The 12834-nt window shown below is 38.9% G+C and overlaps 2 protein-coding genes across 3 annotated transcripts; one reads left to right on the forward strand and one right to left on the reverse strand.

Annotated features, from left to right (window-relative positions):
• Nucleotides 1-55: 55 nt before the first annotated feature.
• Nucleotides 56-4797, reverse strand: LOC307032128 (uncharacterized protein). Its single transcript, XM_079669900.1, has 7 exons — nucleotides 4481-4797; nucleotides 4001-4199; nucleotides 3196-3241; nucleotides 2923-3014; nucleotides 1946-2056; nucleotides 1410-1686; nucleotides 56-625 (listed from the first exon to the last, which is right to left on the reverse strand). Exons 1-7 carry the CDS (start codon nucleotides 4647-4649, stop codon nucleotides 416-418), a joined length of 1104 nt encoding a protein of 367 aa, XP_079526026.1. The 5' UTR covers nucleotides 4650-4797; the 3' UTR covers nucleotides 56-415.
• Nucleotides 4798-6600: 1803 nt separating this feature from the next.
• On the forward strand, nucleotides 6601-9806 carry LOC307032136 (uncharacterized protein). Of its 2 annotated transcripts, none has more exons than XM_079669914.1 (6): nucleotides 6601-7432; nucleotides 7712-7852; nucleotides 8010-8227; nucleotides 8324-8477; nucleotides 8701-8807; nucleotides 9371-9806. In XM_079669914.1, the coding sequence occupies exons 1-6, from the start codon at nucleotides 7342-7344 to the stop codon at nucleotides 9680-9682; spliced, it is 1023 nt and encodes a 340-aa protein (XP_079526040.1). In that variant the 5' UTR covers nucleotides 6601-7341; the 3' UTR covers nucleotides 9683-9806. The 2 variants fall into 2 exon arrangements, with proteins under 2 accessions (XP_079526040.1, XP_079526041.1); XM_079669915.1 differs by having other exon boundaries at nucleotides 7715-7852.
• Nucleotides 9807-12834: the final 3028 nt, after the last annotated feature.

Raw genomic sequence — 12834 nt, forward strand, 5'->3', positions numbered from 1 at the left:
TCATGCCCTATATATATATATATATATATATATATATATATATACATTTCATCATCCTCTACCCAACCACCCCCACAAAAGTACCACGTATCTCCAGATGTGTTGGTGTTGAATGTTTGTGATCAACTGAAGGATGAAGTGTTACTTAAATTCTTCTTCAGCTAAATAAACTCTTTAAAAAGCCTCTTGGATCAGCTTGAAAAGTAGTCGTCACAAAGCTGAAAACAGGCTGTTTTTCTGACTTTGTAGAGATACGTGGTTTTCACAGGACAGAGACAAAGATACAAACACATGATGATCTTATAGAATATGATGCATTGATGGAGATTAAACTAGCCAACAGGATATAAAGGATTTATATGCAACTAATTACTGAATACTTCTTCCACTGCTGAAAGTTAGTATGCATTGTGCCTTATGCTTCCTGACTTGATTCAAGGACACCCTCTATGTAGTGAACTACAGCACTATAGATGTCTGCCCCAAAACACAATGAAGGAGCAGTAGGATTAAAAAGTTGATTCAGTCCTTCCAGTTCTTCGATGCCCAGGGGAGATGCCAGTTCAGGAACCTGTACTCCAATTTGATCCATGTCTGCAATTTCCACATCTGGAAAATGGATCCCCTGAAATAAAAAAGTAATCGGGTTTGTTAAAATAATTACATGGGATGACACCCTAAAACAGTGGTCAGGAACCTTTTCTAGAAATCATTTGGCTCCCAACAAATACAAATTCTAAATTACTAATACAGTCCATTATTTATTATTAAATTATTTCCACCCCACTGATTAAATTGTTGTTTTGTCAATCTTGACATGAACACTAAACTAGATTTCAATCACTTGACATGCATTACTGAACTGTAATGTATTAAGCCATTTATTTAGTTTAAATGTTATCCTTGTACAGACTAAATAGACTAGTGCACTGCATATTCATTGCCGTTTTCAGGTGTTAATTTACCAGTGAAAGAAGTCAGCATCTTTTTTTCCTGCAATATTCTTTTTGAGGCCTACAAATTCAAAGACAAATAAAATGAAAACAACTACAACAGTAGTTGTTTTCATTAGTTTTACATTTTTCGGATTGTGGCCTATGTCTTTGTATATCAACAAAACTATTCTATGCAACTGAAACTCAATGTTACATTGTGTTGCATAGCCCATTGTTGGCTTGGACACAAATTGTAATTCTGCTGTAGCCTGATTATGCATATGGTTATTGCTGTGTACTATTGGAAGATGCCTGGTAAAGTGAAACACAGTGGTCCTGGTAGGCTAAATTCCAGTTCCCATGTGTTGCATTTTCATTTTGCATTTTCATTTTCATTCATCAGGTGTGCTAACATTGGCTTCCTCCATAATGGTGAATAAAACACAGAACTACAAAACAGTTTTTCCCCTTTACCTCGAAGTTGTCAGGAGGGCTGACAGGGCTTTGACTCTTCCCGATTTCCCACAGCTGGTTAGGAGTGAGGTTACGTTCTGTTCGGAGTGAATGGTTATTCCAGCCATCTGTGAATGTGTCAAGATCTTCCTGAATTCGGGGCAGAAAGACATACTGAGCACAGAAAAGGTGTGTGCAATTTGCTGGGTCGAGCAGGCCATCCTCCTCTAGGCTGTGGAGCAGATCGTAATAAATACTTGACATGACATTCCACACGTCACGCCACAGGCGCTCTATCCTGAAAGACAGTTGACAAAAATAAATGAATAAATGCAGTCCGTAAACAATTATCACACCTTTACGTTGCAAAAAATGTAAATAGTAACTCAATGGATTTTTCCCCATCCCTAATAACACTAATATGTACATTAGTCTCAGCAACAACTTTTAGCACCATAATTAATGGCAGCACGTCACTATTAAGCGATACACTAGCAAAATATATTTTGACCAAAGAAAGCTTTATGACAGAAGCTACAACCATACACTGATATTACCTTTGATTATGAACACTTTTCCCTGAGATGAAGCTTCCCCTGCCGCACCCACGAACGTCAAACATATGTCTGGCAATGTCCACATTTTCCACACCTTGGTCTCCTCTGACCCTTGACATGTACAACCATACAGATACCATGTTAAGTAATTTGACAATGTGAAATTTGAATCTCTGTACTCTTAGAGCTGGCTGTATCTCCAGTTTTCTAAGTACAGCTATAGCCATTTAACAAGCTTCACTATTGGTTACTGGCTAATCCCCCAGGGAACCAGCAGTTTTAAAGATTTTGTTACCACAGAAACAAGAGGTTTTAGTATGAGACTGAAACATTCTTTATGGGCACATCACTGGAAAGACCTACACATAATATTGGGAATATGTCATGAGGTCATGTAAAGTCATATAAACAAGGAATGAATAATACAATCTCATTCTAAGGCCATCCCCATAAGTGTCATCACTGGTAAAGTGTTGTTTCAGAAATGACATATAGGGGGTGCTAGGGCTTCCTGGGCCTTTGCTTAATAGGCACTATATCCCCAACTATCAATTTACAACTTCTGTTGATCATGTAGGCCTATAGACCTTTTTGAAAAGCAGCCATTTTGACATGAAATAGTAGGGTAAACACAGGTGTTACCAGTGATACTAATTAATGTTCTGTTCCATTCAGATCAAACAGTCAGGGTGCTGCTATTGTGCATGTTGGCTCACTGGAAAGGCTCTACTGCACTAAATAGAATGGAACCTTAATCAACTTAATTAATTTAACCTGTATTTACCTGCTAGTTCATGTCAATACGGCTGCCGTGACAAAAGTCTACCTTATTTTTATAAAATGGCCTAGACTGATACAAATCAGTGTTCTTTTAACTGTATCAAGTGCACCTGACATTTTTCTTCTTATTCAGTATTTCCAATAATCCAATTTTACATGTAAAAAAAACACACACAAAACAAGAAATAGCCTGTTACCTGGATGGAAATCCGTGTTTGTCCACAGCCTCAAGGAAGAACTGAAGAGCTGTTGAAGCCTTGTTGTTATTGGCTACTTGTAGGTACATGATCTATGAGAGCATTTATAGAAAGGAAAAAGTAAGCACCACAGAAACACAGTACTCAAATAACCTATTAATGAATTAAATACTGACCCCATACTGTATGTGCGTGATAATTAACTTTAAAAAATGGCATTTAATATCAATTCACTTTTGGTCAATTGTAAAATAAACTCCAGGAAGCACGAACCTTTCTTGAAAATCCATCAATTCCACCAAATATTACCATACCATATCTGCAAAATAAAAAGGTATTAATTGCTTGATGTATCCACACCATATCTTGTCCCACCAAGTCCTTTGATGATTGAAATAATCTTCGTGTCCATCGCCAGACCCCTTTTTGTGGTGTTGTGCTGAATAACATGATGTGGTCGGCGCCTACATAAGATGACCCGCACAATGTATAGTGAAATGTTTATCTTTGGCTACAATACTGCTTGTGTTTACATTATATAAAACATAGCTGAGGAAGAGCATTTATTGTTATAAATATGTTATTTGTGTCCTAAATATTGCTGATTGGTCTTTTAAATGAATGAAGTAAGGCTAATTTTGGCCTGAACTCGAGTAGTGAGGCATGTGTTTCAGGTTAAAGCTTTTGAAGTTCTGCCCTTTTCATGCAAAAAAGTATAATGCATGGACTGTAGAGTATATGAAAAAAATATAGAATTATATTTAAACAAATAAAATAATTAATACATAAATCAATCATATACTGTAGAGTATATGATTGATTTTTAAGAAAACATGAATCGCTCATCGTCTATTGCAGCGGGTTGTAAGGAGCATTTGTGTTGAGTAGGCCATACAGTTATTTATTATGGCTATTAGAAGTCTTTAACAGCCTCTTCCAGTAAGGCTATGAAATCAGCATAAAATCATGACTCTACATCTGGGTTTCTTCACATCACCTAAAGAATATAATTTCAGACCAATTAGGTATAACTATTACAGTGTTTGTGTGCGCATGCATCCCTTTGCTGTCAGCTTACCTGATCAACTTATGGTTGGTATCGACATGTAGGAGTGAAAGAGGAGCTGGAACACTGTAGGTTCTTCGCACAACACACCCAAGGCTGGTCATTCTCTCAAGTATTCCAAGACTATCAACACGGTGCATTGACTCCCACACTCTAGTCCACTGAACTCTATGGTCTAAAGCCTTGAGACGTCCCTTTACCATCCTGTGACCTGTGAAGATAAAGTGAAAAAGATTGTCTTTAAAGAATATTGTTATCATTAGAGGGAAAATGAGGAATAAACTGATATTGTGTGAATTGAGTTGTGAAACAATTTAGGCCTTTGACCATTTCTCAGGGATACAAACTGTGACAACCATTGTACTGAAGAAGCTAAATGTCACTTTAAAAGTTACTGCTATGGCTTAGCGTCTGTGTTTCATGCCAAGGACAAAAGTATGTTATACTTCACAGAAAATCTTTACAAAACTGGTTGAAGAAGGAAGGAACTACCCAAATTTGGAGAGTCTTCCTTGATTGCTGAGACCAAGCTGTCAAGCTCGTCGTCAGTCATTTTACTGTAGCTTTCCCTTATTGAGAGGCCCCATTGTTGCATCCTACGGCGGACTGTTTTGCATGATATGCCAAGCAGTTTGGATATACAGGGGACTGACAGGTCCATTTCAATCAAGTTCTGGAGGTGGTCTTTGGAAACAACCAGCTTTGGACGCCCCCTTTCTCCAACAGTCCTGTCAACCACAACAGTTGTCCTTCTCCCGTCTACTTCAGTGGTGATGCGGGTGACCAGCTGGAGAAGACCTTCAAGTACCTAAAATGTTGTATCGGTGATGTAATTGAACACAGCTGTCTTGAAATATCAAGCCACATGGAAAAAAGACCATTTAACCTACCTCCTGTGGGAAATGTATGTGAGCTGAGAGTGAACAGATTAGAGTCATTTCACTCATGCAGATGAACTCCAGATAGTCTAGGTCTAAGGGCTGTCGCTGAGAGGCCTGCTCCAATCTAGACTGCAGTCGGTTGAGAACATGCCTTCCCACCATCACCTGACAAAGAGGTCAGAAAATGTGCTTTTATATAAAAGTACTGACATCAGGCTTTGTTGGAAAATGTGTGGAATACAGATGAACAGTTAAAGATGCTAGCAGATGCTAAAAAATACAGAAACTACAGCAACTTAACCTAAACAAGCGTTAGGTTTCAAATTCAGAATGATTTGTAATACAAATGCACAAGTGGCTAAGTAAAGTGAAATCACAACCCCAAGTCGCAGCTTGAGGTGGTAGGATATGAACAGAGAAATAAAGCAACCTGCTTTCCTGTACAGCATAGAGATAAGTTGGTTGTGCTGCACAGCTGATACTGATATTGTTGACAGAAATAACTAAACTGTATGATAACCCACCTGAGACTCAGCAGAAGTGCCTGGGTGATCCATGGTTGAGGGAAGCACAGATACAATGGCATTTCCATTGTCCTAGTGAAGCAAACAATCACTTAATTATTGGATATTGTTATAATACTAGTCTCAACTAGGTTTAATATTAGGAGGCAAGATAATGTTCAGTCAGATAGCAAAGAGAGCAGAGCTACCCCAAGGATGCCTAGCAACACATTTACCAACAGAAAACAACTTTGTCAGTAATATCAGGTATTTCACCATTTAATTAGAAATATTGGTTGCTGTTGGCCTACTCCAAAATGAACTACATATAACTTACATTTTATGGTCACAAAACTAGCTGGGTCTACGCCCATTATGTCATTAAAAGAATACTAGGAAGTAGGACCGCAGAAACATATAGTAAAGTGCAGAGGATTAGCCCAGGATTGTACCGGTGACTTTATGTATCAGAGGTCTGTCTCAACTCTCCTTTTCTCCATAAAAGAGAGACAGAGTGGAGAAAACGGGGGAGAGTGAGGAATAATATGTAGGCTATTTGAATATGCAATAGGAACAAACAAATAACAGACGATGCTAATCAAACTAGTATAAAATATTAGACTGTTAAGATGCCCCAAGGGGAGGTGTCGAGGGGAAGTCAACGATGGCGAACCACTAATGAAACGATGCGAGTGTGATATTTCGCTGCGACTTGAATTCATAGATCAGATCACAGCAATCAGTGGTGGACAGTTCGCAGCAGGCAGCTAAATGAAATCAAGCTGCAGTTGAATTTGGAGCAGAATCAAGATGGAAGAGGATATCATTTTAGCGGTGTCCCAGTTCTATATAATACTTCCCGTGCAAATTATAAACTCCAAAGATAGATAACTTTCTTCTCTGTATCCATCTTAAGTATGTATCACTATCATTGTTTCACCTACATGTAGGCCTATCTATAATTACAACTAGTAATTAACGTTTTTGTAAAGCCACAATATATCAGACAGGCGGCCGTTGAACATAAATAAACCCAAATACAATGTACGATTGGAAACTGAACCTTCTCGACCTTTAACTAACTAACGTTTGCATTACTTTCTTTAACATTAACGTTACTCATTCAAACGGCACAACAACAACAAACGTTAATTTAGCCAACAGACTGTAGCTAGCTAAGACAATAGCAAAGACCACATCAACTAGCTAGCGTTAAATATACAATTTAAGTAACTCCGGGATGCACGCACAGCTGTCTTGATATATTTAGTTAATTACGATGTAACGTTAGTTAATTAAAACTGTAGTGGCATGTTCCGTGGTAGCATGTAATTAACCCACCTGTGTCCCAGAAGAGTTCGCCTCGGGCTCCTCCATGTTGACTCCCGCAAGCACGCTCCAAGTGGCGCAGGTCAGCAAAACGAACGCGTTAGAACCTTGTGTCCTATGATTGGATGGTCAGTGGGCTACGTGCTGATTGGCTAGTCACTGGGCAACGTGCTGATTGGCTAACATACTCAGGCGTAAAAACAGGGTCAAAATTCGTACTCGTAAATAGCAGCTTGTAGCTTGTAACTTCAGGTTCGCACACACAGATAGGAAATGTGTGTGTCCGTATCTCAGACTTTGTGAAACCTCACTGTTGTAAATATCCTTGCACAAAATATTTCTACACCTGCAAAACTTTTTTACACGTGCAAATTATATCTGCAAAAACTTTTCACACACGCACAAAATATTTCTACAGCTGCAAAATGTTTTTACACGAGCAAATTATATCTGTGTGCACAAAACTTTTTTACACATGCACAAAATCTTTTCACATGCGCACAACAGGTGATATACAACTGCAGACTGTGAAATAATTTGCGAATATTATTGACCCTAATTTGATTCCATAAGAAAGAGGCAGGGCTCTGTTCCTCAGAGGGGAGCAGCCAAGACTCTCTTCAGTTCAGACAACCAAGACATGGAGACGGATTTGACAGACACGAGCAGCTCAGCTGATACCAGAATTCTCGAGAGCAGTGATGACCTCAGTGAGAACGACTCCAGTGCAGGTGTGCACTGGAGATAACAATGACCTGTCATGTCATGAAACTATAATGTTTTTGTATTTTTGTTGTATTTGTTCTGTGTATTTGTTGAACTAAAGTTCATGACTAAACATGCACTGTACTTAATCTATGCCTGATTTTGGTTGTCATCATTTTAATAATTGTAGTGTGTGTGTGTGTGTGTGTGTGTGTGTGTGTGTGTGTGTGTGTGTGTGTGTGTGTGTGTGTGTGTGTGTGTGTGTGATATATATATAAACCATTTTTTTTTCATTATTTCTCAAGAAGCTTCCCCACCACCAGCTCCCTCTGTGCCACGGAAGGCTAAGGCTAAGAGTGGCACCAAAGCATCCCCGCTGTCATCCAAGTCTTCCTCACCTGCACCCATGACTGTGATTGCTTCACCAACCATGCCTGCAAAAGACGGTAAGCCCTCCTCAGCGCACTTCTCAGCCTGTCATCCTTGATCATAAGTTTTGCAAAAAAATAACTACTTGTATTTTAACCCTGTGTCATTTCCCCTGTGGCGTTGTGAAAATGTTTACATTAAAATGTCTTTGTCTTCGTTTATTATCGTTTAAAGTGGGCCCTGACAGTCTGAAGATGCAGGCCAGACACTACAAAACCTTGAGCAACATGTACAACAAGCCTAATACAAAACCCAATCAACATGATGTGGCGCAAATTTTGGACCTTGAGGTTGAGGCCAGACGGGCTTTCATTGATTCAGATGTTACAAGGGAAGAAGACCGACCTGCAAAAATCTTTGATGCATATCCATGCTTTAAAGATGTTCGAAATGTATGTTTGTTTTTTTTCTTACCTGAACCTCAATTACTGTGTTTTTTTGTGAACGTTCTGAATACATTATTAACTAAGTGTTTTACAATGTTTCAGGCAATGGATGAGCTACGGCGCATAGTAGATGGCACTAACAGCAGATACATCGAGGAAGTAAAAGGAAGATGGACAGAATTCTGCACTAGGCTGCAGTTCTACATTGTGTGGAAGAAAGTCCTGAAACTCCCTTTCCCTTTGGATGTACGCAGTGGTAAGTTACTGTTCCATATTTATATGTACATGCAGGGCTCTAAATGAACCCTTTACCAGACTACCAGAACCAGACTAGTGCCTAGTACGTTTTCTTTTCTATCAACCAAACTGAAATTTCACCAGCATTTAGCCGGTTTGCTTGTGTTAATTTAGAGCCCTGTGTACATGTATTAATATTTTTACAGCATTCTGACCATTCTGCTAATCTTTCTATTCTTTAGTGGATTTCACACTGGCCCTCTTCAATGCACTGCCAACCTTATTCCCCTCACCTGTTTTACCACCAAAGAAGCTTGCTTGCACTGAGGCACTTATTCATATCCTGAAGGTAAGTAAATATTTTCCAAGATTTATGCAAATTCATTCATTCACAAAACAACAAAATTCTACAACTTTGCATCAGCTTGTCAGGTATTAATCTATACTACATTCTTACAGTTTATTACATGGCTCAACGTCATTCTGTAGAATGTGCCGTTCACTTGATTGGGGCTCCCCAACGTTCGCAAGTCTGTTATTTCTGAATAACAGATGTGGTGTTCTATAACAGTTCTATGACCGCTGTCAATGGCAACTGACAGAATGTCTGTTACCCAGCGACGTCAGCTGATTTTGACACTTGGAAAACTGCTGAGCTGCGCAAAAATTGCAGTCTCTAGGCCATAATCGTAATAATTATGATGAAATACAGAAAGACATGTATGAACTTAAAAGTTGTAGGAATCATACTTACTGCATTCCTCCCTCCCCTATTGTAAAGTAATAATGTTTTTCTTAGAATCTGCAAGTTTTTATACAGGAATTTCATTTGGGGATTCAAGCCAATGGTTGCATGATGCTTAACATTTTTCTTTCTTCTCTCTCTGCACATTGTTCTCTTTTCTGTTCCAGTCAAACGAAGACCCTGGTCTCTACCTGCAGAAGCGTCCTCTCTGCTCCCCAGTTCTGCTCTTTGATGGCTCAACCACCATCGTGGCTGTGGGTAACGTACCTTTGACCACCCTCAAGCAGGAAGATTTTTCAGAAGGGATGTTGGTGTTGATGGCGTACTATTATACATTGCACTTAACATACCCCAAATGTGTCGCAACCCTGCTCTCTGTTATTCAAACGGAGGTCATTGGCGACACCCTCCATTATAAAGATGCCACTAGTGCATATAAAAAAGCAATGGTGGAATGGAAATCCTTCTTTGACAAGTAGTGCAATGTCAACAGTTGTCCGTTGAAAAAGCCTGTATTTCATGTTCGAAAATGCTGCTTCATAAGGGCTGAGAATTTTAGTTTTTATGGTATTTAAATGTTTGTGCTGTAAAGAAAGATTTCAAGACTGCATAGTGCAATGTCAACAGTTGTCCGTTGAAAAAGCCTGTATTTCATGTTCGAAAATGCTGCTTCATAAGGGCTGAGAATTTTGTTTTTATGGTATTTAAATGTTTGTGCTGTAAAGAAAGATTTCAAGACTGCATAGCAACTCTGATCCATTGAGTTTCAATAATAAATGTTGAACATGTTTACAAGTCATTCTGGTTGTTTTTTATGTAATATGTATATTGAAGACCGGCTTGGGTTTTAAGGTAGACAGCCTTGTTTCAAGATAATCATGGATCTTGGTTTAAGACGGAGTTAAGTCATTTTGAAATATTTTACTCTACATTTAATATTTACCCCAACTAATATTGATCTGAATTTGCTGAAAGAAAAAATGTAATTGCTTGTATTCAGTATGTTTCCCTCATTTTGAGGTTGTAAAAAGTTGCTTTTCAAGATATTTAATCTTAAAATCAGTATTTTACGCTTGTATTCAGTATATTACACGTATTAAGAGGTTCTAAAATTTTACTTTTTTAGCAATTTCATCTTAAAACCAGCATTTATATTGTATTTTTAGTATATTTCACTTCATTTAGGGCTAGAAAAGGTTAAATATCAAGTCATTTAATTTTATAATGAGCATATTTTTCTTATTTTAAGCCTTCCAAATACCTTTGTAGGAATACTTGTTTCTAGATTTAACAATCTTAATTTAAGAAATCTTGCCAAGTCAAATTATCTTGCTGCATGGACAGATTTTTTCACTTGTTTTGAGTACCTTTTCCCTTAGTTTTAGTGTTATTATCTTGTTTGAAGACCCCTATTTTTTGCAGTGTGCTAAAAGAGGTGTCGACCAGCTGGGGCAACAAGAGAATCAGCTTTATCGAGTGTGACTATTAAAAAATAAATCATTATTATATTAATATTGACAATAACAACCGACCGTCGGGGTAGCATATGCTTGGCATTTCCGGTTATTTCTCCACTGGTTCACATGGGTTAACCATACCGTGTAACAGTCACGTTTGAAGGGACGAAATCGTGACATCTTCACGTCTCCCAGCATGGTAAATCGTCACATGTTCACGTATTGTATACTGGATATTCGTGATATCGGGTTGTCAGTTACAATCCAACCCTGTGTATATCTCTCAGGACTGTCCATGAGAAGATGAAAAACACCCACCTCTCCGCCTCTTCCAAGGGACGAGGGAACCGTGCGGCAGACTTTCCGCTAACATTTTTTTTCTTCTGACAGCCCAGCAGCAGGAGAGGTGTGGAGAGGGAGACGTGGGAAGAGGGAGGCGGTGCTATTTCATCGTTATCAGAAAATGATCGTATTCTTGGCTCTTCTTGGAGTCTGGCTTTTTTTTTAAAAACCAAAGTTCATTAGTGAACTTTGAGCCATCATTTATTTTGCAGGCAGCTCTCTGCCTCTCTCACGTTATTATGGCGCGCTCCGGAACCAACGATCAGTTTTTACCGTAAATGAGTTCGGTTCAGAGGATAAAACACATACAACATTAATTAAACTATATATTTGTTCACTTGAATGTCGCTTTGAATGCTTGGATATTCTCAATGGATGAATACATTTTTTTATAATAATAATAAAATAATTTAAAAAAAATTAAAATCAAAAATAATTAAAATGACACCGAAGCTTTCTCAGGGTGGGCCAATGAGTAAACTGGGTGCTCCTGGGCCCACCCTGGCCCTACGGTGGCTACGCCACTGGGCTATACTAGTGTTCATACTGGGTAGTTTATTTAGTTTTTAAAAAATTATCGAACGATTTACAGACCACTCTTTCCCCATGTAAGTCAATGGGAAAAAGTGTTTCCGGGCCTGGCAACCAAACGGAAGTGTAGTACCGCCGTTTGGCCACCACAAATATTTTCATCTGAGTGCGGCGCACTTCCTGGGGGCTTGCCTCATGGATGTATAATAAGAACTGGATACAGCGTGGGAGGCGGGGCCTCATTCATTCCTATAAGAGTTGCTCATTGGCGCATGATGATAAAATGGCCCAACTTTTGAGAAAGCGAAACGTCACAGATTACCCGGCATGCCTGAGAAGTACCCGTATGTGCGCTCATAGCGCATGCGCAACTTTAACCAAAATGCTCGTTCACATCAAGCACGTCAATTTGCGTGCACGTAACAGAACCGTGCGTTCATGACAGCATGGTAATGATTTGTTATTATGATGGATTTGATATTAACGAGGCGGCAGTTAGCAGCTAGCGGCTAGCTAGTAATTATGCTAGTGTACACATCAATCGTTATATACTTATATTACGCTGTAACAGGATCTAGTCATATCCAAGCAACAGAGCTTAATTTAGAATGAAAGAATTATTGCACTGTGTATATATATATATATATATATATACAGTGCAATAAGCTTCTTAGTGCAATACGAAGCTACAGGGACGTTAATAACGTCGGTAAAACTTTATTTAATACAACATTTATGGTACAAGATTTAATCATAAAGCCCATGTAGTATACTAATGAATTACACCAAACATGTGCAATATATCCATTATTACAGCTCCGTGGGATGGCAGTAAGACGATATGGGTCCATTCTTATTGTGCATCCATGGGTAAAGAAAGATAAACGCAACTCACATTGGTTTCTCATACAGCATCTCTGTAAACTACGTGTATTCACTGAATTTCAGTTTCTGCCTTTAACGGCTCGTTGTAGCTCCAATAGCTCCAGCCCCCACCATACCTGGGAGCACAGTGTGCTCTGATTGGTCGGGACCATGCTGAACACGTAACATGAACGTGCCGGGCGGCGCGGTCCCGTGGGTTAGATGCGCGTTCATAATGCAGAGGGAAATAACTCTCAGAATAACGTTATTAGCAAATGTTTACAACTTGAGGAACGAATGTTTTTAATAAGGGCTATACAATTGTTCATACTGGATAGTTTATTTAGTTTAAAAAAAATTATCCAACGATTTACAGTCCACTCTTTCCCCATGTAAGTCAATGGGAAAAAGTGTTTCCGGGCCTGGAAACCAAACGG

The sequence above is a fragment of the Notothenia rossii genome, assembly GCF_949606895.1.
Source record: "Notothenia rossii genome assembly, chromosome: 1".
Lineage (NCBI taxonomy): Eukaryota > Metazoa > Chordata > Actinopteri > Perciformes > Nototheniidae > Notothenia > Notothenia rossii.

Bases quoted from the DNA above. Each gene is read 5' to 3' on its own strand.
- LOC307032136 (XM_079669914.1), top strand. From the start codon at position 7,342: ATGGAGACGGATTTGACAGACACGAGCAGCTCAGCTGATACCAGAATT. The intron at 7,433-7,711 runs GTGTGCACTGGA...TTATTTCTCAAG, and splicing joins TGAGAACGACTCCAGTGCAG to AAGCTTCCCCACCACCAGCT. The intron at 7,853-8,009 runs GTAAGCCCTCCT...TATCGTTTAAAG, and splicing joins AACCATGCCTGCAAAAGACG to TGGGCCCTGACAGTCTGAAG.
- LOC307032128 (XM_079669900.1), bottom strand. From the start codon at position 4,649: ATGGACCTGTCAGTCCCCTGTATATCCAAACTGCTTGGCATATCATGC. The intron at 3,242-4,000 runs GTAAGCTGACAG...TTTATTTTGCAG, and splicing joins ACCAACCATAAGTTGATCAG to ATATGGTATGGTAATATTTG. The intron at 626-1,409 runs GTAAAGGGGAAA...TTTTTATTTCAG, and splicing joins GCCCTCCTGACAACTTCGAG to GGGATCCATTTTCCAGATGT.